Below are 27,201 nucleotides of genomic sequence, written 5' to 3'. Positions count from 1 at the left end.
GTGTAGACTGCGGTGGTTGTGGTGGTGGCTGTTCGGGGCAGGTGCCTACTGTGCAGTCTTTAATGAATGTCTGATGGATGTTTAATACATTCATTCTCTGTTTGCCACGTACAGAGGTATTCATGATACATGTATATGGTCTATGTATATGACCTGTCAAGTTACTATTAACATTTTCTATAGCCTTAGATAATGCATGAAAAAGCATAGTTCAGTGCCACTCACATAAGAAGTGCCCAGTAAGTGTTAACTATTGTTTTTGTCTACTTGATTTACCACTTTGTAGAAGTATGTTGAAGTGTCTCTGTGTAACTGTGGAGTTGTCCGTTTCTCTTTGCATTTCTCAGAGTACTTGTTTTATATATTTTGAAGTTATTGTTAGATGCATAGATTCATGATTTGTAGTAGAATGTTCTTTTATCAATTTTTAAAAATTTGCCTTTGTCTCAATGCTTTTCATATCGAATTCTATTTTATCTGCTATTAAATATTTCCACACCTGCTTTTTGTACCTTTACTTTTTTTAATAAGATATGCATGTATACAGTATAAAACTCAATCACAAGAAGAGTACATAAATATATAAAATAAAAAGGTTTTCTTCAACACCATCCCCTAGCTTCCTAGTTCCTCTCTCAGAGATAGACACTGTTGCCGTTTATGTATTCTTTCATTTTGTATCATGAAATGAGCCATTCTGTGCCTATGCAAACATATACAGTATAGACAAACTTTTTCTTCCTAACACAAATAATGGCATGTTACCATGCTGTACTTTATTTTATTTTAGTACATGTTAGAGATGGTACATAGACCCTCCCCCATTCTTTTAAAAGTTGCATGTTAGTCCATTGTACAGATTAACCATAATTGATTCAGCTAGTTGTCTGTTAATACATTTGAATCATTTCCAGAGTCTTCTGCTATTCAAAACAATGCCATAGAGATCCTTGACTATCATGAACAAATATTCCTAGATACAGATATCCAGGAATGAAATTACTCGGTCAAAAGGTATTATGCGTTTTTTGTTAATATTTGTCTTAGATGTCTGTATTTTAATTGTGTCCTTTTATTTAGCTATGTCTTATGTCAGATTTTATCTAATCTGAGAATTTTAATCTTTTAATAGGTAAATTTAACCCATTTATATTTGTGGTTACCATATGTTTAAACATTACTGTAGCCTAATTTTCTCTTTGATTTATAGTTCTACTTTTTGTCTTGCTTTTTATTGGATCAATTGGTTATCTTTATGTAATTTTATTTTTTTTTCTCACCCGAGGACATTTTTCCATTTTTTTTGTTCAGATAGAGTGGGCGGGAGAGAGATAAACATTCACGTGAAAGGGACACATCGAATGGCTGCCACCCGCCAACCAATCAGGGCTGAGGACAAACTGCAACCGAGATACGTGCCCTTAGCAGGAACTGAACCCAGGCCTCTCTGGACCGCAGGCCGACACTCTAACCGCTGAGCCAAACCGGCCAGGGCAGTAATTTTTTTTTTTCTTTCTAATGATCTTTGAAAATTATACAGTCATGTCTATTCTTCTAATGGTTACCCTTAAAATTGTAATGGCCGCCCTGGCCGGTTTGGCTCAGCAGTTGAGCGTCAGCCTGCAGACCAGAGAGTCCCGGGTTTGGTTCCTGCTAGGGGCACGTACCACAAAAAAAAAAGAAAGAAAGAAAATTGTAATGGCCATTTTAAAATTTATGTTAATGTTTTATATCTCTTCTATATCTGTGCTGAGCACTTGAAATGTTGCTAATGTGACACAGGAACTGAGTTTTTTATTTAACAGTCACAGTGTTTAGGAAATTTGTTTACTTTGCATACTTGATCTCTTTGGCAAACTTGATCACCATGAAAACAGAAAAGTGTAGGTGAAAACCAAAGGGTGTGCTTTTCAAGAACAGCTACTGTTAGGAATTATTCATGTCTTCAGTTTCTGCAGGTTTACAGGCTTGTTCTCAAGTCCACATTACCCTAGACTGATTGAGCTCCTTCTCCTTCCTCTGAGGGGAGGAACGGAGGAAGGATAACCAGGCTTGCTGACAGACCTCCATAAAACGTCCTTAATATCTCAAAGCTCTTAGTCTCCCCGGTGAAGTTGTATATTCTGTACGATAGTTCAAATGGTACACTTTGTACCAGTTTGTGTTTTCACAGAAACATGACTTGAAAACTGTAAGAGAAGTCTGTGATTGGTTTAAAGAGTATCAGTTAAGGTTTTAGACTCAGGGTGAGTGTGTGTTATTAGCACAGAAACGCATTTCCTGTTTCTGGAATCAGCAATTGATACTTACATCAACATTCACAGTGTAGTAATCTGTACTGATGGGTAGCCAGGTGTGACTGCCTTCAGAAAAGCCAGCATTTGAGCTATTGTCCCACTGCATTGGTGACTTTGAGAGAAGGGTATCCTATGTCAAAAGACCATAAAGAGAAAACAGTGCTCTGGTTATTAAATGAAAGGTAATTTGGCCATGATTTACTTCATAATTATTTAATTTTCTATACTCGTATTCATTAGCATTCATAATGAAAAGGCCTTATTTAATGCACAACCAGTTTCACACTTTAAATTGGGAAATAGTTAATGGCTAATGGCATCTTGAGTTTGAATAGACTATATTAACTGAACTTGGATGGATACATGCTTGGACTTCACTGCTTTTCCCTAATAATGAGTAACGTAAGATTTCAAAATGTGCCATTACCAACTCATTTCTACTGTGATACAGTGATGGTGAATTCACGTATGCAGCCATGGACTGGTGAGCCTAAATTCTACCCTCTTCACCCAGCCTGGTTATTGCACGTGAATTGGGAGCTCACAGATTTAGGAGCTGAAATAGAAAAGGTTTCCTTTGACCAAATATTAGGGAAATTGGATCTCATACAATTGAAAACTAATCAATCATACAAATTATAGGTTAAACAGTATTTATCTACCCAGAACACAATTATGAGATCCATTACTTCAAACAAAAGCAAAATAAAAACCACCCAAGTCTGAGGCTATGCATTGCTTTTGTTAAAGTATCAGGAAGAATCTTTGTGCTGTGATCAAGCGAGATCTAGCAATACAGACAAGCACTGTAAATAAATGTTCCTGGACATGTACAGGACAATGAGTAATATTCCAAACTCAAAACCGGTTCTCAAATTGTAGTGTGCCTAAGAATCAGCTGGGAGACATCTTTAAAACACAGATTCCTGGCCGTGGCTGGGTTGCTCAGTTGGTTAGAGCGTTGTCCCAATTCACCAAGGTTGCAGGTTCAATCCCTGGTCAGGGTACATACAAGAACAAATTGGTGTTTCTTCCTCTCTAAAATTGATTTATTGATAAATAAAATGCAGATTCCTGAGCTTTACAAGAGAAATTCAATTGTGTGTCTCATTTTTTTTTTTTTTTATCCTCACCTGAGGACATTTTTCCATATTTTGTTCAGACAGAGTGGGAGGGAGAGAGAGAGAGAGAGAGAAACATCAGCGTGAAAGGGACACCTCAAGTGGTTGCCACCCGCACGACCCAACCAGGGCTGGGGACAAACTGCAACCGAGGTATGTGCCCTTAGCGGGAACCGAACCCAGGTCTCTCCGGACCGCAGGCCGACTATCTAACCACTGAGCCAAGCCGGCCAGGGCTGTGCGTCTCATTTTTAACAAGCTCCCCAGCCAAGAAAGCTGAGAATTCTTACTAACAGTAAGAGAAAAAAGCAAAGTAATCATAACTTTCAGCTATCAAATAGAAATAGTAAATTCTCTGATTTGGCAAAAATGAGTATATTGTATGGTACATGGTTAAATTGTATTAACTTACAACATTATAGCTTTCGTTGAGATTTGTGGCTAAAATATTTCCCATTCCTATTTCTTCCCCGTAGTAGGTAATGGGAGTTCCAGGAAGTGTGAAAACAAGCATGTTCATGATGTTAACATATTCTTTCCCCAAACGAGAAGTCAGCCGGGCATTGTCCGGTCCACCGATCTGAAAGACACATATTTTTAAGAACACAACTCTATACACAGTTTTCCAGACTAACCATTTCACAAAAAGTTTACCAGGTGAAAAACAGAGTTGTTACCATGGATGCCTTGGTGTCAGCAGGCCTGAATTTCAATCCCAACGCTGCTACTTGCTCCTTAACTGACCAATTTATGGTTTGGGCCATTATGATCAACAAAATAATTTACTTCACAGTGATATTGCAAATCGGATAAAATTTATGAAGGTGCATGTTAATATTTTTGCACATTTGGATAAGGGAATATTGACAAGAAAGGAAACAAAAATATTTCCCATAAAGGGGACAAGGATATAACTGGTGGGAGAAGGATGATTTTTTTCTTTTTTTTTTCAATTTATATTAATATATTTTTGTTACAGATGTTTCTCCTCCCCCCCCCCCAGACTCTCTTCTCCCCATTAAACCTTCCTATTTAAAAAAAAATTTTTTTTCTTTATTGAGAGAGAGATAGAAACACTGATGAGAGAGAACATCTATCGGCTGCCACCTTCATGCCCCACACTGGGGATTTGGCCCACAACTCAGGCATGTGCCCTGACCAGGAATTGAACCGGCGACCTCTTGGTACATGGGTCAGTGCTCAACTACTGAGCCACCCTGGCTGGGCTAAAGCTTCCTATTTTTAAATATGATATTTTTGTGCTCCAATTACATAGTATAACATTTAGTTCTTTTTTTTTTTTTTTTTTAATCCTCTCCCCAGGAAATTTTTGCATTTATCTTCAGATAGAGTGGGGGGGGGAGACAGAGGAACCAAGAGAGAGAAACATTGATGTGAGAGAAACACATCAACTAGTTGCCACCCACATGACCCCAACTGGGGCCGGGGACAAACTGCAACTGAGGTACATGCCCTTGGCAGGAACTGAACCCAGGACTCTCTGGTCTGTGGGCCTATGCTCTAACCACTGATCCAAACCAGCTCTAGTTCTTATTTAAGAATTAATTTAAATCACCTAACAACTCTTTCCATAACTCACGTGAAACGGGCTCTGAGAAACAGCCTCATTTATTCACATCAGGGAGTGAGGCACAATCAGCCTTTGAACCTGAGTCTGAGAACAGGAACTTGGTTGTTACAATTCAGGAAAAGGAAGACTGCTTTTTTTTAGATGTACTAAAATTATCTTTACAGTGATATTTTATAGGCCACTGTAAAGTATTTTTCTATTTTTAAGGACAGAAAAATGGGTCAAATTTGGCTTCATTTATTCTTTTCATTATCTTAAGAGCATCTGACAGGAAACCCTGTTGTGATTTTCAAGCCTTCTGGACCTAGAGCACGTTTTTTTTCTGAACTATTTCTACAGGTAGCTAACAACAGTGGACAGAGATCAGGCCTCCCACGGACTGAGAGGTCCCTGTCACCTATGATACCCGAGACTTTCAGTATATGAAAAAACAAGTACGAAAACTACATTATAAAATTTGTGATATAGGGCCACTTTTAGAATGGTGCGGTAAGGAGCTCCAAAAATCTCTACCATAAAAGGAAATGCTGACATAAAACTAACAATCCACCTTTTCAGAACTCCAGAAATTAACGAAAGCCTTGCAACAATCCAAGGACTATTTTTCAAGGAAAAACAGCTGGATCTCAGAATGGCACGCTTTGTGTCATTTTAACTTGCCCTAACTTTATGCCTCTCCCTTTAGATCTATGATCACCTTGAAAACCAACAGACTTGTAACTGTAGTAGCTGTGGCAGAATAGATTTTGAATTCACCGAAAGCATCATATCTAGAAAACTGTCACTGACCTCTCTAGCAGCTAGGATTTTGGTGGTTGTTTTTTTTTCCTTTTTCTGATCTGATTCAGAGCTGATTCTGCAAATAGCCCCATCCCCAGGACATTTGCCAAAAACAACCAGCAGCAGTTGTTTAGCATTATACCTGCCAGGGGTGGTGGTACCAATTGGGGCTAAACAGAGACTGACAAAGAAACCTAAAGACTGGTGAATGAGATGTCCATAAGGGGCTCTGACATACTCCTGGAATCTAGAAGGCTACACCAAAGTACAGGCTTTGCGATGCCCAAGAAGACCTGGGCTTACTGTTTCAAGGCATTTAAAGAATGTCCAATCCTTAGGTGACTGATAAGCAGAGACATGGCCACACAACAAAGATGACAGGTTTGGGAGGATTAATTCAAAAAAGTCACTAAAGAAACAGCAACAAACTCTAGGGAGGGGAGAATGTAATTTCCAGATTACATTTTATATATATATATATATATATATATATATATATATATATCTCCAGTTTTTAAAACATCAATAAAATGAATATAAGAATGCAAAGAAACAGGAAATTAAGGTCCATACATAACGAGGTTGGGGGAATCATTCAATAGAAAATGTGGCTGAGAAAACCCAAATGTTGCACTTACTGGACAAGGACTTAACTATGATACATATGTTCAAGGAGCTAAACTATGTCTAAAGAATGTAAAAGAAAGTATGATAAACAATGCCTCATCAAATAGACACTATCAATAAAGAGAACTGATGAAAAAGAACCAAATAGAAATTTGAGTTGAAAAGTACAATAACAAATGGAAAAGTCAGTAGAGTGGCTTGGCAGATTTGGACTGGCAGAGAAATCAGCAAATTTGAAGACAGTTCAACTGCGATTATAGTCTGAGAATTTAAAGGAAGAGAATGAAAAATGAGAAGAAGCTGTAGAAGCTGGGACAGGCCTGGCTCACTAAACAATCACCAAGTAAGGGAAAGGTGAAGGTCACTAAGAGATACATCCTTCATTTTAGAGGTGACTATTTAATAAACTCACCAGTACCAGACATGCTGAGCTGGGCATGAGGACTTACCATCCAATTAGGCCATTTTCCTTCCGGTATATGTTTCATCCAGGATGTGATAACCTCAAACACATTGTTCCCAGAAGGACTCTCTAGCCTAGTGAAGTAATTGTTGAAGGGAAAGTCTGCTTCTTGGATAAAAGGCAACCCGTAGTACATCATGGTCCTATCAATGCTGTCTCCATAGGCTTCAGTGCCCATGAACCTGTAAGAGTTGCATGGTACAGTGTCTTCAGGGCCTGGGAAAGTGCTTATATCTGATTAACAAGATGTAGGGGGTGAATACACTGCTAACCATGGTGGGCTGGGACTCACTAGAAAAAGCCACATGACCAAGAAATAACATATTGGGTCACCTGAACAATTTCTCATTGTAATAAACCCAAAGATGAGCCTAATACTAAGGCCATGTCTAAGAGTTAAACATTTAGATCTCAATCAATATTGTTCTTTCTAAATCCAATAGAAACTCAGTCACTTCCAGGAAGACTAGCAATTTTCATCACTCCACGTAGAATTTTCAGTATATGTCTACATATAAGGTCAAGGGGGTTAAAAAACAAACATTCGCCTGAAATGACCTGCATCAATGCTGACTTAGGTTGTGTGAGACATTACCTTAATGAGTAAGTATACCTGAAGCCCAGGTGTTTCCGTTCCCATCCCATCTCTGCCATTACTACATGTGTGACCATTACCTTCCTGTATGCTCAGAGTCCGTTTCCTCATCTGTAAATGGAGATTGTAACCAGAGGACCTACTTTACAGAGGAGAAATTTCTTTAACTTTCTACTGATTCTATTGGTTGATTATATAAACATAGTTAAGGTTAAGTTCATTTTGTCTATTATGTGCTAGGCACTGTTTTAAATGCCTCAAGCATTATCTCGTGTAATCTCACAACAGCCTTATAAGGGTGTGGCTAGCACCTTTCAATTGATGAGAAAAGTGAGACTTCTGTTTAACTGACCAGCCCAAGCTTGCTCAGCCATTATGCAGGAGTCCATCACAGACCCATCTGATTCCAAAGCAAGTTCCTAACCATTGTGATCTACTAACAGTTTAGTTGAAACATTTGGATTCGTACTCCACAAGGACACTAGCAGGTCAGATAATAATGATGGCTAACATTTAGATAACATATTATCTTTTAATTTCACAAGTGTTGTAGTTAACATTTTACAAAAGAGGAAACAAAATCAGTGATGTTAAGCAACATGAGAGAATATACCAGGCCATGGCCTAAAGAATATACCAGGCTTTGGCCTAATAATACATTGTAATTATGCAGGTTTGTTTAATTATAACTTGAACCTCCTGAGAATGCTTGGGTGTGAGGAATGAACTGCTGAACCTGTGACATATGGAAGTGCGTCCTACAGTTACCTGTATCTCCCAGGCTCCCTGCTATGTTGGTCCATTGTCTGCCGAAAGCTCCGGACAATGTCGTGCATTCCCACCTGCGTGGTGGTGAAGTCATGGTACAGCTCTGAGTAGTGTGTGACTGTGTCCTTTGAAAACAGGACAGCACAGTTACCATCATTTCACATGTCAAATAATGCAAATGTAGGCTGTCTCTTCAGAGGGCTCAAGCCGAGATACATGGTCAAAGAAGGTCCCAGCACTTTCAATGCTCCAGAGGTTTTGTGGATGGAGAACATCCATGACTATTAACACTTCCTGTGATGCTTAAATTATTAACTATAATTCTAGTAAACAAATTCTGAACATTTAAACATTGGTAACAAATGTATGTATCAAAATCATCCTCCTAAACATTTATTGTCCTAAATGCTCCAGACTCTCTTAAAGGCAAGCAAAACAAATTATCTTAATGATTTTAGAGCTCATTATTACACCTATACTTTATCTGCTCACAAATTATTATCATGCAATTTAAACTTGTTTTGTTTGTTTTTTACCACTTCTTTATTTTCACTGTTATACTCTCCCAGGGTTTCAGTAGTTTTTCCTGATACTCATTCTATGCCTTTCAAAGAAAAGATTATGTCTAACACAAAGCCAAGGTTGTAAGTCCTGGAATGGAAATGGGCAGGCTGGACAATCCAAACCTGAGTTGCCATTCATTCAATGGATCCTTTTTATTTTATTTTTTTCAATAAGTGAACTTCAAGTGAATTTTTGGAATCTTAGATCTTTTCCTGAAATCACATAATCTTGAAGTTTTCCTTGGACAGCACACAAATCCCTTTGTTCTGACTGTCTGTCAAGGCTGGAAAGAAATGCCTTTCTTATGACATCTCTTTACTTAGCCAAGTTATTTTGAGATTTAGTCTCAAAGGATAAGTGCTTCTCTTTGGGACAACTAGTTAATTCATCACCCCCCACCCTTTTTATTGAAAATCATGTGCAAAATAAAAAAGACTTAATCATAACTTTTGGTTCATGATGTGCTCTCATAATTGTTCCATGTATGGCCAACTTCTCTTTAGTTAATTGGTTGTTTTAATGAAGTCATAAGTATCTATAAATTTTTTACTCAGGACAAAAGCTTAAAAGCTTGAAAATAAACTCTATAGCCATATGAATTTTTTGTTGTTGTTAATCCTCACCTGAGGATATTTTTCATTGAGTTTTTCAGACAGAGTGGGAGAGAAACATTGATGTGAGAGAGACACATCAATTGGCTGCCCCCTACAGAACCCCAACCAGGGCTGGTGATCGAACCCAAAACCAAAGTATGTGCACTTAACCAGGAAGTGAATCTGAGATGCTTTGGTCTGCCAGCCCATACTCTAACCACTGAGCCAAAGAGGCCAGGGCTGAATTTCATTGTACTTGCTTAACTTTATAAAAAGGACATCATGCTATATATAATATTTTTAGATTTTTTTTTTTTTTTTTTGCTACACATTTCATTGCTAAGATTCACCACATTGCTGTGTATCACTGTAATTCATTGACTTTGACATTTTATTGTATAAATATACAAATCCATTATTCTGGAATGCATTTTAGGACTCCTGTCTACTTGGCCTAGAAAACAGAGTGACTGTAGAATGGTGGTCAACCAGAGGAACAGTGCCATGTGGTTAGTGTCTCATCTGTGACATGAGGGGCGGTTGAGAACCACCGGGGGGAGGGGAGGGCATGTCCAGATTCTGTAGCAGATAGAATTGGTTGTAACTCTTTACCTGTCATCCCTGATAAGTTAATTTCTCTAAGAGTTGCTAAACGAGGATCATGTAACCACTCTCACAAGATGTTGAGAGAGTGAAATGGAATATCCTAAATAAGCAGCACACGGCATACAATAGATGCTCAGCAAGTGTTGGTTCCCTTCCCTTCCCTGTGAGTTCTTTACTGACCACAAAAGCTCCTGGGGGAATTTAGGCCTCATTTGAGCTCAAGTGAGAAGACAAAACTGCAGTAGTGGCCCTGGATGGTATCCACACTGTCCATGACCTGAGGACCCTCAAGGGACCCCTGGCTCTTGAGGGAACCAGTGGAAGGAAACATCTGGTCATATGCATTTGAAACCCTCTGTATTTGCTAAAAAGGTGATTTAAAGCACTTCCTACAGACAGGACAGAATGCATCTCTGGCAACTGGTGTCTCAGACTAATAAAGAGAAGTGATGACATTTTCAGAAAAGGGGAAAAAATGTCTAAAACAAAACTTTACCGGGGTCTGCGTCTTATCCACTTGGGCCTCGTCTCTCAGATGCTTTGCTTCTAGAAGAAACTTAACAGCCTCGAAACTAAAGCCATCAACACCCTTTGCAAGCCAGAACTGTATAATTTCCTAAAATGAAGAAGCAAAATACTTGGTTACATCAACTACAATAATGTTTAATAAGGAGTTTGTCTGTTAATAAAACATCTCCACAGCCCAAACACCTGCAGCACTCATACTGTATTTTTATCTATTCAGCACAGTAGTGTCTCAGTATAATAAACTCAGGAACTGCATTTATGGACTCCCATACTTCCCTCATATTTGAATTCAGAATGTTACATTTATAGTTGATGATACAAACATGTTTCCAAAGTTTATTTTATTTTTTATCCTCACCCGAGGACATTTTTTGTTCAGATAGAGTGGGAGGGAGAGAGAGAGAGAATCATCGACGTGAAAGGGACACATCGGGGCCGGGGAGGTACATGTCCTTAGTGGGAACCAAACCTGGGTCTCTCTGGACCACAGGCTGACGCTCTTAACCACTGAGCCAAACCGTCCAGGGCCATGTTTCCAAAGTTTAAAGAATTCATTCAAAATGAAAGATTGGACTCAGGAGAAACTGGGAACATATCTCCCTCATGCTGATTCTTTACAGGTCACTCCAAACTGAGAATAACCAGCGAAACACCCGGTCCTGAAAGGCCCTTCCACCAGACTGGGAGGTTCTTGGGGCGAAGTCTGCTTCATTTCTTTCTCCCTCACCACGGACACACTACCTGGTACTCAGTGAACCAGTCCTGGAATCAGAGGAAGAAGTACAGTGAGCTGGACTGAGTCAAGTACAGTGTGACACTGTTGGGACACCAAAGGAGCACAGCGTGTTCCCTGGCTTGGAGGCATCTACTGAATAACTGGGGACACATGAGAGGGTTACCTAACAGTACAAGGCAGAGCACGGGTCAACCCCGTAAGAGGAGAGTTCTCGGTCGCAGGGCTGTTGGAGCTCCAAGAAGATCAAATTTAACGTGGGTACTACCGAAGAAGGAAGAGCTAGTGTTTGAACCTGGCCAGTGGGATTTCATCAGGGGGTGAGATGAGAAGAATGTTCTGGACTGTTTGTGGGACAGCATGAACCAGTCGCGGCTAGCAGAGACTGACTTGACCTGGCCTGTATTGGGGCAGTTGGGAGGATTAGGCCCTTGCAAAGCAGAGGCTTGGTCCCAGCTTCCCCTCCCACCTGAGGCATCTCCTCTCAGCCTGGCCTACACCAGCGCTGACCACAGCTACCCTCTGTGAAGGGACTGTGGGTCTCCCCACGTGCTCTCTGCTCATCCCCTGCTCACTGGAAGGTTTTACAGGAATGCATCACATTAGAGCAGAACCACCTGTAATTCAATGTACTGGAGTCCAGTAGCCAATTTTCACCTGTTGAGGGGAACAGAGCCTTAAAATCCTAACGAGGACTAGCCCCAAAATCACTTGCTGATTTGAAGTGTTTCTTGCATTTACATGTGAATATGGGATCTCCAGGGTGCTGCAGTTTAAGGGTCTCAAAGGTTTCTGTTGGCCAAATGCAAGGGTTCATACTGCTGAGGTCAATTCCTTCAATGTGACATTTTTGAATGGCAAAGCTTGAAAATTTTTTCAAATCTCAGCAGGCCCTTCTGCTGACAATCCTTAGAGTGGACACAGTTGACCCAAATAACTTTAAGCGGGCACTGCCCAGTGGAATTTTTCTTTGGGGCACAAAACCCACAAATTTGTTCTCACTAGCTGCTTTACTTCTTACCAAATGTAAGTATCTGAGCTCCAACTCTGGGCCAGGCATTAGCTAAGCCCTGGGACTACCACCAGGAAAAAATACAGCAGGCAGCTCTAGGGCTCCAGGGTACTTTTAGAATCCCCAACTAGACAATCCAATTGTAATGCAAAAACATTTAAATCAAAGCCAGAATAAAGCTTTAAAGGAGAGGAACAAGGAAATACGAGAGGGTAAAATAGTAGGATTTGCCAGGAGTCCGCACTGGAGGATGACAAGAAGTGAGGGCAAACGGTTCGAGCCTGAGCTAGGGAAGTCAACAGGTATTAAGGCACCTGATTTGTAGAACAGGATCTAGGTGGCTTGAGGGGCCTCTCAGGTGTATGAGCCCCTTCCCACCCACCTTCTTTTCTCCTTCTAAATAAATACTCATTTTTCTGTACCTACTTTTACAGTCTTTTTATTGTAAGAAGCCCCCAAGTTTTTACAAGCTTCAGATCCCACACAACTGGGACCCACCTCCAGGTGGCGCTGTTCTTTACAAGAGGGAACCATGGCAGGGGATCAGGGTGGGGGTGGGGCACAAATAGCTGTAATCCAGCTGTAAACATTAAACACCATGATGCTGTCAACATGAAGCTTTTGAGCACTGATTTCCTGAAATAAAGCTACTAGTTTTCTTGATGGGGTCCTTATTCACCTAGGGGTTTTCAGCCTCGTTTACTATTGATCCGGCATTAAAGAATGAGAACTGTGTGCCCCACCAGAGGTTTATGGCCCTGGGAGGGGTTTTCACTTTAGTCCAGTAAGAGATGTTATCATTGTTTGATGAAGCAAAACAGCAAAAGCTGGATGCTTATAAATGCTGAGGTTTTCACTCAGATAATCCAAACTTTGCTCTTGAAAAACATTTGCTTCATGCTATTTATACCCTCCATCAAATGAGAAAAGAGAGCCCCAGATTTTAATTATTAACCCTCTCTTTACTCTAATTAAGCTCTCCCCGGGTGCTGGGTATGGAAATGGGCACAGAGCCTGGTTCCGCCAGGACGGGATGACCCCTGTGGGCGCCACAGGACTCTGGGGACAGTACACCGTGTCCCCGATTCCTGTTCAACTCCCACATCACATAGTCCTGGTTTTTCACCAGGCTCCTATTCATTCTTTTCTCCTTAAGCAACTTGCTGCCCTGCGTGAAAAAGGAATTATTTCAATATTATGGATATCCAAATTCATGAAAACTTGAGGCTAATCTTTCCTTTTAAGATAACCAAGGTTACTGGGCCCGTTTACCTAAAAAGCCAGGTTTGGAGAAGAGAAGCTTTGCTTTTACATGTGATGATCTGTAAGACTTCCTTTTTTTTTTTTTAATCTTCACCCGAGGATATTTTTCCATTTTTTTGTACAGGTAGAGTGGGAGAGAGAGAGAGGAAGGGAGAGAGAGAGAGAAACATCGACGTGAAGGGACACATCGAGTGGCTGCCACCCGCACGACCAACCAGGGTGGGGACAAACTGCAACCGAAGCACGCGCCCTTCGCGGGAACCGAACCCGGGTCTCTCCGGACCGCAGGCCAACGCTCTAACCGCTGAGCCAAACTGGCCAGGGCTGTAAGCCTTCCTTTGATAATGACACAAACCCCTGCAAGAGGGGTCGTCCACTGCAAGAGGGAATGAGAAAGTAGGCGATACTTCGGGAGTCCAGAGAGAAAACTGTATTCTCTGTTTATAGGCAAAGGAAAGAAAACTGACCGTAGTGCTGCTCAGAAATCTTGGTAAAATTCTTTGCTAAGTCCTCCAGGAGCCGAGGGTAGAGGAAGGATCACGGGCTCCGAATCTGAGCCGTCTCTCTACCGTCCCATCTCCCCATGGTCCAGCTGCACAAGTTAGGGCATCAGCATGACCTCGTAAAACCTTAAATGAAACAATACCCACCTGCAGGGTGTCTGTGAGGTAAGTGCGGTATTGCTGCTAGAGTCAGCTGACATTTCAGTCTTTACATTTCCTACCTCTCTGCCGGGTTCCATACCACTGAGTAACCTCCTCTTCTACAAACGCACCCGTAGCGGCAGGACTCCCGGCCCCCGGTCTGCCACTCCTGGTCTGTCTGTCTGTCTGTCTGTCTGTTGGTCTGTTTGGCAGGCCTTTAAATGTTGATGCTCCTTGGGGTTCCAGCTTACACCTTCTCTTCATTTCACTTCACAACGTGTTTACTCATTTATCTATCCATTTATTGGTTATTTAACAAGTACTTATGTAATAATGGATACATTGTCCTAAGGACTTTACAAAGGTTAAACCCTTTAATCCCCAAACAACCCTGCGAGGAGGTGTGTATTGTTATTGTTCCTGTTTTACCAATGAGGGAACTGAGGCACCGGGGAGATGAAATACCTTGACCAAGGTCATCCAGTCAGTGGTGGCATCAGAACTGTGACCCTATAGCACACTTACCCATTTGCTATGCTTTTTTGCTATGTCCCTGAGCAACCTGTCCTATATTCGCTATCCATTGAACACTTGATGTCACAAAGAGAGCGCACTCTACGTAACTAAGACATCTCCCCTTCGCTTCCCATGTCTCCCATCTCAGGAAGCGGCACCATACCCAGTTAGCATTCAGATCCCAAATCTGGGAGTCACACCAGACCCCTCTCCAAGTCCTGATGATCTCTCTGCAACCCCCAAGCCACCTCATTGGTCCAAACCCAGCATTTCTTTCCTGATCACTGTGCCACCATCTTCCTCAGCCTCTCTCTGCCTCTAAACCTGCTCTACTCCAACCTCTTCTCCAAAGCCAAATGGATTTTCAAAATACAAATCAAAAATTATTTCCCTAAGACCTTCTAAACCCAAACCTTTACCACAGCCTTCAATGCTGCTTAGACCTGGTCCTTCTCTAGTCTAGTCCCTCTCTCTATACCATGTCCCAGCCATATTGGACAACTCCTATCACTTCTAATATGCCATAATCCATGCTTTCTCTCTGCTTGACACACTCCCGACCATGTCTCTCCACTTGGCTCATTCGTACTCATCCAATAGGTACCAATGCTTCCTCTGAAAACCCTTCCCTGATAGCTCCCATTCCATGATTCCATGCCCAGGTTAGGTGCCTGCCCTGTGCCCTCCTACTTCTCACGGTCATGGTCACTCAGCACACTTTATTGGAATTGCCTATCTGTCTACCACCCTTTCAGAATATAAGCCCCAGAATGGCTACAGCGTATGTCTACCTTACCAATCACCATGCCCCTGGCATATGGTCAATACGCAGTTCACATTGTTAAACAAGTAAACGATATAATGCAGTGCATATAGGAGGTACAATAATGGCACACTCATCATCAAGCACAGAGCAGGTTTGTTAAGCTGGTGGTGAGTAAGTTTTATTTTGAACTGAGCTTGTCTCCAGCAATACCATGCTCAGTAGGGGTGGAGCAGAGCTGACTTATACTCTGGATTCCACCTGGAGGGCTTCTGGGCTCCCTATTCCCAGCTGCTGTGAACACACTAACTCCCCAAGATCCCCTACTCCAGAACTCAGAATTCCCTTCCACATGGGGGGGGGGTCCCAGGTCATACTGAAACCCAGACATGGGGCCTGAGGCATCGGGAGCCTCTTCCTTCCTATGCCCCTAACCCACTGGGTTGCTTTACCTCTCCAGGCCTCGGTTTTCTCATTTATCAAATAAGAGATTTGAAGGGCAAGTAAAAACCAAAGTAAATGAAAAGGTTTTATATATATATATATATATATATATATATATATATATATATTTTTTTTTTTTTTTTCTTTCTTTCCCCATCTTCTTCATGAAGCCTTCCTGACTTTTCTAGCTGAAAACATTCAAGCCCCGTGAGGTTCATGGCACAGCCAAGTCCCCTGATGACCAGTGCAAGGGGGAGGACAGAGGAGGAGAGAGCAAGGTGCTCCGTGCTGGGTTGTCCCCTGCATGCCAACTTCCCACTGTGGAGATCTGAAAGCCCATGGGAACCAGGAGGAAGAAGGCTCATGCTTTCTTAGTACAAATTGGTATGCAAACAGAAGCCTTTCCAAATGCCTCCTCACTACTAACTTTCTGGGTTGCAAATAATTAACCTGCTTAACTACTGAAGAGAGCACTGCTGGGGGCACAGGAGGTTGTCAGGAGTCCCTTTCATCTGAAAGGTCACTTTCCAGGAACAAAGAGCCTTTCATTCTTGGCCTTTCTTATTTACTTTTATTAGTAAATCTTCTAAACCAACCTTGCAAATAATACCTAACCTCTCAACTGAAGACAGTAATGATTCATCCCAAGAGGGACTGCATCCTGCAAGACTAGTAAATAGGGCTCCTATTCACACACCCCACTGCCTGGGTGCCTGCAAGAGGACATGGGGTAGTCAAAAATAATTAATGTGTTGGCTGGCACATTTTGGCAAAATGTATCACCCTTGTCTAAACATCTCTAGACCATCCATCACTAGTGCCACTAGGAGCCTGCAGAAATCCACTGCCTGATAGACCAACTGGATTATACTCATTTATAAATTTCTAACTGAAAACCTCCTTGGGGGAAAAAAAAGTGTATGGGAAACAGAAGCACAGAGAGAGAACCGTTTGCCTCAAATCAGATGTACAGTTGTGGTTAAGAGCACGGACTCCGGAGTCCCAGTGCCTGGGTTTGAATCCTGCGCCTTCTCTCCCAGGTGGGTGACTTCACCTCTTTAAGCTTCAGTTTTCTTTTCCATAATCTCCTGAATTAGGCTTGTTCTGAGCATTAAATGAGATTGCCCAGGTAAAGCACTTGGCACAAAGTGCCCAATAAGTGTACATGGGGGAAAGGGGAGGTGTGGGTGCAAATGATCTTTGGTGATAGAGAAGTGGAGAGACCACACTCCACCCAGAGAAGTTTAAAACTAACCCCTAGTTAGTCCGCTGTGTCTACGACCCTCCCAAACCTCCACCCCTATCCCCCAAAGAGACAAGGCTGCCCTGACAAGGTGCCTACTTCTAGAACAGATCCCAAAGCAATTCATTTAAATTCTGCAAAACATCAAACATATATAGTAAAAACAGTCCTAAAACTAAGGAGTCCGTGGGAATATATTTAACAAAAGAAACACAAGAGTTGTACGTTGAAAACAACAAAATACAGTTGAAAGAAATTAAAGACATAAAGAAGTGGAAAGACATCCTGTGTTCATGGATCAGAAGACTCATTATTGTTAAGGTGGCAACAGTCTCCCAAACTGATGCACAGATTCAGCATAATCCCTACCCAAATCCCAGCAGCAGGCTTCCTGCAGAAATTGACAAGGGGATCCTAAAATGTATGTGAAAATGCAAAAGAGACAATCTTGAAAGAGAAGAACAAAGTTGTAGGACTCATGCTTCCCCATTGCAAATCTTACTACAAAGCTATACTAATCCAGACAGTGTGATATTGGCATATGGACAGACATATAGGTCAATAGAACAGAACTGAGTCCAGAAATAAACTGACATTTATGGTCAGTTGATTTTCAAAAGGGGTTTCAAGACAGTTTTAACAGGGAAATAATGATCTTTTTAAAAAAATTCATGTTGTTGGGATAACTGGATAGCCACAGGCCAAAGAATGAAATTGGACCCCCGCATATTATATATCAAAAGTAACAAAAAATGGAGATTTCCGGTCAAGATGGCGGCGTAGGTAAACGCAGTATCGCGTTCTCCCACAACCACATCCAAGTTACAACAAAACTACAGAACAACCATCATCCAAAACAGCCTGAAATCAAGCTGAATGGAAGTCCTACAACTACGGAATTTTTAAAAAAAAGCAGCTACATCCAGACTGGTAGGACGGGCGGCGGTGCGAGGGGCGGCGGTGCGAGGGGTGGCGGCGGAGGCGCAGGCGCGTCGGCCACGGCACATCGGCAGCTGCGCAGCGGCACGACGGGCTGGTCCCACACCCACGTGTGGCGGATAAAAATCAGGAGGCTCCCAGGGCTGGGAAGGTCCTTCCTGAGGACTGAGGGGTCCCCGTCCCACACCAGGTGCCCCGCTCAGGTTTCCAGTGCCAGGAAGAGAATCCCCATAACTTCTGGCTGGAAAAACCAGCGGGAACTGAGGCTCAGGGAAGCTGACGCGGCTGGAGCCCCAGGCAGCTCCCTAAAGGGCCCGCGCACGGACTTATCGGACTCTCTCCCTCTAAGCTTGGAGGGGAGGCAGCTCCAGGGGCGCCAGAGACATACAGGGAAGAACTGAGCTGTTTGGCACTGGAGCGAGGGCTGGAGAGGGGGCTTCCTCCGGGACAAACGTGCTGTCAGAGGCCTTTGTTCCTTTGGTGAGCCCTTCCCTGGGGCGGCAGACAGAAGCCATATCTGGGACTCCAGCAACCTGGCTCACACTGGTAGCCCCGCCCTGCTGACTCCCTGAGGCCCCGCCCCACCCAACTTTCAAGCTCACCCAAGCTGTTGCCACTTGCTTAACCATAGGATTGGCCTGTCTTGGATCCTGCTTCAGGTTTTTCCTAAATTCTTTCAAACGAGCAGCATCGGGTCTCAGCGAGCCCCATACCTCTCATTAAGTAATACACAGAAACAAACACAGGGAGGCAGCCAAAATGAGGAGACAAAGAAACAGGTCCCAAATGAAAGAACAGAACAAAACCCCAAGAAAAGAACTAAGCGAAATGGAGATAAGCAACCTAACAGATGCTGAGTTCAAAATACTGCTTATAAGGATGCTCAATGAACTCAGTGAGGGCCTCAAGAGCATAAAAAAGGACCAGTCAGAAATGATCGCTGCACAGTTAGAAACGAAGGAGGCTTTAACTGAAATAAAGAATAATTTACATAGCTTCAATAATAGAGTACGTAAATCCAAGAAGCAAACCATCGATTTGGAATATAAGGAAGCAAAAAACGCCCAATCAGAACAGCAAAAAGAAAAAAGAATCCAAAAAAATGAGGATAGTGTAAGGAGCCTCTGGGACAACCTCAAGCATGCCAACATTCACATCTTGGGGGTGCCGGAAGGAGAAGAGAGAGAACAAGAAATCGAAAACCTGTTTGAAACAATAATGGCAGAAAACTTTCCTAACTTGGTGAAGGAAACAGACATACAAGTCCAGGAAGCACAGAGAGTCCCAAACAAGATGAACCCCAAGAGGCCCACACCAAGACACATCATCATCAAAATGCAAAAGGTTCAAGACAAAGAGAGAATCTTAAAAGCAGCAAGAGAAAGGCAGCTAGTTACCTACAAGGGAGTTCCCATTAGGCTGTCAGCTGATTTCTCAAAAGAAACTTTGCAGGCCTGAAGGGAGTGGCAAGAAATATTCAGAGTGATGAAAACCAAGAACCTACAACCAAAATTACTCTATCCTGCAAAGCTGTCATTTAGAATCGATGGCCATATAAAAACTTTCCCAGACAAGAAAAAGTTAAAGGAGTTCATCACTACCAAACCGTTATTATATGAAATGATGAAGGGTCTTTTTGAAGAAAAAGATAAAATGTATGAACAAACAAAATGGCAATGAATACATATCTATCAACAATGGAATCTACAAACAAAATGAACAGGAAGAACAGAAACATTCTCATAGATACAGAGAACATTTTGTTGGTTGCCAGTTGGGAAGGGGGTTGGGGGAATGGGTGAAAAAAGTGAAGGGATTAAGAAGCACAAATTCATTGCTAGACTGACAAACCTCAAAGGGAAAGGGGTTGGGGGGGTGGGAAGAAATAAACCAAAGAACTTATATTCATAACCAATGGACACAGACAATAGGGTGGGAAAAGGTGGGAGGGGGGCGGGATTGGGGAGGAGGGGGTCAATGGGGGAAAAATGTGGAACATCTGTAATACATTTTACATCCAACAATAAAGATGTGAAAAAAAAAAAAAAAGTAACAAAAATGGATCAGAGACCTAAATGTAAGAGCTAAAACTAAAAAACTCTTAGAAGAAAACATGGCAGTAAATCTTCGTGGCCTTAGGTTAGGCAATGGTTCTTAACTATGACACTAAAAGCACAAGCAACAAAATTTTTAAAATAGGTACAGTAAATTGGACATCATAACAATTAAAAATGCTTATGTTTCAAAGGACACCACCAAGAAAATAAATAGACAACCCACAGAATGGAATAAAATTAATTACATGTATCCAGACTATATAAAGAATGCTTTCAGCTCAACAATAAAAAAGACAACACAATTTAAAAATGGGTGAAGGATTTGAATAGGTATTTTTTCCAATGAATATATAAAAATAAACTGTAAACCCATGAAAAGATGCTCAGCGTCATTCGCCATCAGGAAAATGCAAATTAAAGTCACAGTGACATACTACTTCACACCCAGGAGGGTGACTACCATCAAATATCCAGACAGTAAGTGTTGGGGAGGAGATAGAGAGATTGGAACCCTCATACATTGCCACTGGGAACATAAAATGGTACAGCTGCTTTGGATAACAATTTGGCAGTTTCTCAAATAGTTAACTATAGATTATAAATATAGACATATATCATAGACATATAGATAGATAATTATGTGATTTCCTTTATAGGAAATGTCCAGAATAGGCATATCCACAGAGAAAGAAAGTAGATTACTGTTTGCCTGGGCCCTGGGGGAATAAGAGGAAGCCACAAGGAGTGACTGCTAATGAGTACTAATTTCTTTTGGGGATGATGAAAATGCTCTGAAATTAGTGGTGATAGTCGCATAACTCTGTGAATATACCGAACCACTGAATGATACACTTGAAAGGGGTGCATTTTATAGTATGCGAATTATATCTCAATAAAGCTAGTATTTAAAAACAAAACAATATATGTATAACCAATGGACACAGACAGTAGTGTGGGGAAGCCAGGAGAGGGGTGGGAGTGGGGAGGAGGGAGCCAATGGGGGGGAAAAGGAGGACATCTGTAATACTTCCAACAATAAAGAAAATCTCAGAGCTGGAAGGGACCTTCCTCGGCCTCTAGTCACAGTCTATGTAATATTGATTTTTTGAGACAGAGATAGAAACATTGATTTGAGAGAGAAACATCGATTGACTGCCTCCTGCACGTCCCCCACTGGGAATTGAGCCCACAACCCCGGCATGTGCCCTGAACTGGATTCGAACTGGGACCTCTCAGTCCATGGGACGATATTCACTGAGCCGTACCGTCCAGGCATATCTAATGTTTTCTTAAATGATTTTCATAAAGTTCTTTCAATAAATATGTATTGCACATCAAAAATAAATAAATAGCCCTGGCCGGTTTGGCTCAGCGGTTAGAGCGTCGGCCTGTGGTCCTGAGAGACCCGGGTTCGGTTCTCGCTAAGGGCACGTACCTCGGTTGCAGTTTGTCCCCGGCCCTGGTCGGTTGTGTGGGTGGCAGCCACTCGATGTGTCCCTTTCACGTCGATGTTTCTCTCTCTCTCTCTCTGTTCCTCTCTCTCCCTCCCACTCTACCTGAACAAAAAATGAAAAAATGTCCTCGGGTGAGGATTAAATAAATAAATAAATAAATAAATAAATAAATAAATAAATAAATAAATAACAAGAACAACCTACGGAGTGCGGATGCCTTCGCGGGTCCAGTATGGCAGGCTGCATCCTCTCATTAGGTTGGCGTGATGAGCAGTAGAAAGGGACCCGTGCCGCCTTGTTCTCCTCCCCACCTAGCTCAGAGCACCCCCCCCCCTCCACTAACCTCAATTCTTACCCACTGTAACCAGAGCAGCAGCAGTAATGACAACAACGACATGGCTAATGCTTACTGTGAATTATGTGTCAGGTATTATTGGAACGGCCACCACACAGGTGAGAGCACAAGTTCCACGGGCCCTCACCTGGGTCACAGGGGAAACCTGTGCAAGGACACAGGACCTTCAGCAGCTCAGCCTGCACCCCTCGCGCCGGCACTCGGGGCCCACCCGCTAGGCGCAGCTTCCTGGCCCTCCCTGCGCACTCCAGCACGCTCGTGGGGTGCCGGATAAATACAGGACGGCCAGCTGCCTTTCATTTCAGACAAGCAATGAATGATTTTCTACTAGAAGTATGTCCTAAATGTTGCATTATTCCCTGTTATCTGAAATTAAATTCTAACTAGGTGTCCTGTCATTTTATCTGGCAACCCCGGGCCCGGCCTCGGGTCACTGCTGAAGCATAGGGAGCGCCCCCTCCGCGGGGAGCCCCGCATCGAGCCCCGCATCGCTCCTCTCTCGCCCGAAACCCGCTTCCCGCAGACATTCCTGGGGCGCCCTTCCGAACCTCAGGCTCTGTCCCAACCGGGCCTCATCTTCGGGCCGTCACGAACCAGCTGCCTGGCCCTCCGGGGCCCTGCGCCTCGGCATTCCTCACCACCTGACACACGCTCGGTTAACTGTCTGCCGCGTCCCCCCCCCCCCCCCCATGCCGGGAACCCCGCGAGGGCACAGCTGCTCTTATTCACATTCCCAGCCAGCGCTTAGCACCGGACCTGGCGCAGCAGACGAGTTAACACTTGCCACCGAGTGAACACAGAAGTGCTGCGCGTGGTGGTCTCCTCTGATGTTCAAAACCCCCCGTGAGACAAATGCTGCCATCAGCTGGCTTCACAGAGGGGAGGAAGCTGAAAAGCCAAGGAACTCCCTCGGCAGCTCACTGCGGCCAGTGGCGGGGCTGCTGCGGACCAGGAGCCAGGCCCCAGAGCCCGGGCCTCCCTGTGCAGCTCAGCACCGGCCAGGGAGCTCAGCTAAGGTCGCAGGGCTTTCTGCCTCCCTCCCGTTTTGTTTGTCTGGGCTTAGAGGAGCGTCTGTTTGCATCTGACTGACCCCTTAATTCCAGAAATTACACAACTTGATTTTGCCCACACGGTTATTGTCCAACATAAAGTGTAGCAAATATCCACGTAAGCACCATGTCATAGAGAAGTCTGCATAGGTGTCTATACTCACTTTCATTTCTTCTTGAACATCAGGATTGCGGAAATTTAAATCAGGTTGCTCTTTTGTAAACTGGTGAAAATAGCATTGGTTTCGTAGTTCGTCAAAGTGCCAACTGGAATTCCCGTATACACTTAACTAGCAAATAGAAAACAGCAAATCAGTTCACTGATATCATTCATATGATGGTATTGCCCACAAAAAAAAGTGATAAATGTCCCTGGCCGGTTTTGCTCAGCGGTTAGAGCGTCGGCCTGCGGTCCAGAGAGACCCGGGTTCGGTTCCCCCTAAGGGCAAGTACCTCGGTTGCAGTTTGTCCCCGGCCCTGGTCGGTTGTGCGGGTGGCAGCCACTCGATGTGTCCCTTTCACATCGATGTTTCTCTCTCTCTCTCTCTCTCTCTCTCTCTCTCTCTCTCTCTGTTCCTCTCTCTCCCTCCCACTCTACCTGAACAAAAAATGGAAAAATGTCCTCGGGTGAGGATAAAAAAAAAAAAAAAAAGAAATCTAGCCATTTCAACCCCGGTGCCTATTTCCTCTTTCTGGGAAGGCTCACACTGCGGCTCCATGATATACTCTCCTGGGTGACTCTCCTCAGGTCCCACCACTCCTTCTCAGTCTACTGTGACGGTCCCTGAATGTCGAGTTCCTCAGGGCTCTACCTGGGACATGTGTTCATTTCATGCTAAAGAGACCATATGGACAACATTGAAAAACAGAGGGGGTTTTCATGCATCTTTTTCTTTTTTCTTTTTAGCTGGAAGAGCTAATCACACCAGGTCCACTCTGCCAGGTGACTACTGTCCACAGCTGAGTAGTAGAAGCTGCCTTTCAAGGAAACATACCCTCACTAGCTCACCTCATGCCCACCTGGACTCAAACCAGGATGAGAGGGTTACAGTATATAACCAAGAAAAAGTGAGTATGCAGACTACATGCAGAACTCTACAAATTTATTTCAAGGGAGAAGCAATTCAACAATAAATTAGGGGCCGCAGAGGGGAGCGGGAAGCCATAAACAGCACTTCACAGAAATGGAAGCTCAAGTGAATAAATATACGAAAAGATATTCAACATTACTAGTAACTAAACAAATCATCATTAGTAATTAGATCAATGTAAAATTAAGACTTTAATGTGTGCCCTGGCATTGTCTAGTTCGATTCCCAGTCAAGGAACGTGCCTGGATTTTGGGCTCGATCCCTGACAGGGGGTGTGCAGAAGGCAGCCGAGGGATGTTCTGCCCTCACATTGATGTTTCTCTCTCTCTCTCTCTCTTTCTCTCTCTCTCTCTCCTTCTCCTTTCCTCTCTCTCTAAAACTTAATTTAAAAAAATTTTTTTAAAAGACTTCAATGTGATACCAACTGAAGTTCACTTGGTAAAAATGACAGAGTCTGGCAGTACCAGCAATTAATGAGAAAATGCATTTTTATGCTGTTGGAGGGGTTACAGAAGTTGGTACAACCACTTCGATCATCAGTTTGGCATTATCTTTAGAGTTAAGCATGCAGTATCCTGCACCAGCAATTTTACTCCGTCATTTACCTTAAAGAAGCGCTCACACGCGGGTCCCAGGAGACTAGACTAATGAGAACGTTTGCAGTGGCATTGCTAATAGTAAAAAAACAGCCCAACTTTTCATCAGCTAAAGAGTAGATAAGTAAATCAGGGAATATTTACACAGTGAAAATGTATGAACCACACATACCAAAACGACATGAATGAATATGAAAAACAATGAAGGGAAAAAACTAATAACAAAAGACTACATGTAGCCTAATACATCTCATAAAGTTCAAAACAGGAGAAACTAAACAATAACTTTTTTTTTTAATCCTCACCCGAGGATATTTTCCTATTTATCTTCAGATAGAGTGGGAGGGAGGGGGAGAGAGAGAGAGAGAAACATTGATATGAGAGGGATACATAGACTGGTTGCCTCCCACACGAGCCTGACTAGGACCGGGGACAAACTGCAACCGAGGTACATGCTCTTGACCGGAATTGAACCCAAGACTGGTTGGTCTGTGGGCCGATACTCTAACCGCTGAGCCAAACTGGCCAGGGCTAAATAATAAAAATTTTAAAAATATGTAGCATATCTTATAAAGATAAAACAAAAGCAAGGTCTTGAAACCCCATGTTCAAGGTAGTGTTTACTTCTAAGAGGAGGCATGGGGAAGGACAGGGAAGAGCTCACAGGTGGTTTCAGCAAGGTTTGTAATGTTTACATTCTTAATTTGGGGATGGGTTCATTGATGTTCACTCTATTACTATTTTCCTTGGCTTAGATAAATACTACAGATAGTTTTAAACCGTTTTATTCAGGTATAATTGAATACATAAACTACACATATTTAAAGTATACAATATCTTCAGTTTTGACATATGTATACCTCTCTCCATGATCAAAATAGTAAACATATCCATCCCTGTAATTCCTAATCCCACCCTCCCACTCCTCCCTGTCTCCCTCCAATCTCTAAACAAATAATCTACTTCCTGTCACTATAGATAAGTTCAGATCTTCTAGAATTTCACGTACGTGGAATTATATAGTATACACTCTTTTGTCCAGCTTCTTTCACTCTGCATAGTTATTTTGAGATTCATCAATGCTGTATATCAACAGTTTATTCCTTTTCATTGCTGAGTAGTATTCCATTGCATGGTTATACCTCCAGGTGTTTATATTACACATATTTTTGTAAAGCATCAAGTGTTGCATTAAAACAAAAACACAACCTTGGCTTTGTGGAAAACTGATGGGAGAATGGAAAAACTGGATACCAAAAAGAGGCAACAGTACAGTCCTGCAGCACGAGGTGACATGGCTTGAAGTACAGGCAGCCATTTTATAAAATATATTTTTATTGCTTTTTTAGAGAGAGAGAAACATCGATGTGAGAGAGAAATATCGATCGGCTGCCTCCTGCACGTACCCCACTAGGGATCGAGCCCCAAACCCGGGCATGTGTTCTGACCCACAATCAAACTGGGACCTCTCAGTCCATGAAACTACCCCCAATCCACTGAGCCACACCGGCCGGGCCAGGTAGCCACTATAAAAGCAGACTGCAGAGTTGGACTGACTAGATCCAGTCCTCAGCCCTGTCATTTACTAGCTGTGTGACCTTGGGCAAGGTACTTAATGTTTCTCTGCCTTAGTCTGCTCATCTGCAAAACAGGAATTAAAGCCTGCTTTATAGGATTGTAGGGTGAACTAAACGAACTAATGAATACAAAACACTTAGCACAGAGCCTCGCACATAGCAAGCATTTAGTAAGCATTTAGTAAATGTTTGCTATTATCATTATCATTTTAACAAGTGGCTGGTTTGGGGGAAAGAAAAATTAAGGAGGTAAAACTGCCAGGACTTGCTGACCTGTTCACCCGGGTCATCCTGGTACCATTCGATGGACCTGGGATAAGGGAAGTGGGAGGAGAAGATCCCAGTCAGCTGTGATTCCTGTCGATTTGGAGTGCCCTTGAGCCATCAGAGAGTTGATGCCCAGGAGCCAGCCTGTTTGAATGTTTATGGAGAAGCCAAGAAGAGAGAAGGAGAGACTGGAGTGGGGAGAGATGATCCAGAGTAGAAGGCTCCACAGGAATCAGGAGACAATATGAACCAGAGCCGGTGGAGGGGCTGGCCTGGGGCCGTAGAATTGCCAGATAGAACGTAAGACACCCAGTTAAATCTATTGATCAGATAAGCAATGGATAATTATTTATGCAAGTGTAGCCCACACAATATTTTACACTAAAAAAATATATATTGTTTATCAAAAATTCAGATTTCATTGGGCTTCCAGTTTTTATTTGTGAATCTGGTAACCCCAGACAGTCCGGCATGGCCTCTGTTATAAGACAAGTGAGTATGAAGGGGTGGGAGTGGGGCAGGCAGGTTTGTTGGCTACTGCTCTCCCTTTAAGGTGGAGCTTACTGCATGATAAGATAGGGAGACGGCAGTTAGGACGTTTGAAGAGGACGGAGGGCATGTCAATCTGTTGGACTTAGTAAAACTCTCAAGGAGACTGGATGGCT

At 42.8% G+C, this 27,201-nt stretch overlaps 1 protein-coding gene across 1 annotated transcript in view; it reads right to left on the bottom strand.

Moving 5' to 3' along the window:
• SLC3A1 (solute carrier family 3 member 1) overlaps window positions 1-27,201 on the bottom strand; it is a 34,434-nt gene that overhangs the window by 1,559 nt on the left and 5,674 nt on the right. Inside the window, exons 4-9 of the mRNA XM_036262856.1 lie at window positions 23,170-23,295; window positions 10,502-10,621; window positions 8,243-8,367; window positions 6,866-7,061; window positions 3,831-3,998; window positions 2,311-2,427 (exon numbers count right to left, since the gene is read on the bottom strand). Of these exons, the coding sequence (XP_036118749.1) occupies window positions 2,311-2,427; window positions 3,831-3,998; window positions 6,866-7,061; window positions 8,243-8,367; window positions 10,502-10,621; window positions 23,170-23,295 (852 nt within the window). The remainder of the gene's footprint in view (window positions 1-2,310; window positions 2,428-3,830; window positions 3,999-6,865; window positions 7,062-8,242; window positions 8,368-10,501; window positions 10,622-23,169; window positions 23,296-27,201) is intronic.

Source organism: Molossus molossus, unplaced genomic scaffold (assembly GCF_014108415.1).
Source record: "Molossus molossus isolate mMolMol1 unplaced genomic scaffold, mMolMol1.p scaffold_m16_p_15, whole genome shotgun sequence".
Classification (NCBI taxonomy): domain Eukaryota; kingdom Metazoa; phylum Chordata; class Mammalia; order Chiroptera; family Molossidae; genus Molossus; species Molossus molossus.
The sequence above is the reverse complement of the archived record's forward strand: the minus strand, read 5'-3'. Positions and strand labels throughout refer to the sequence as shown.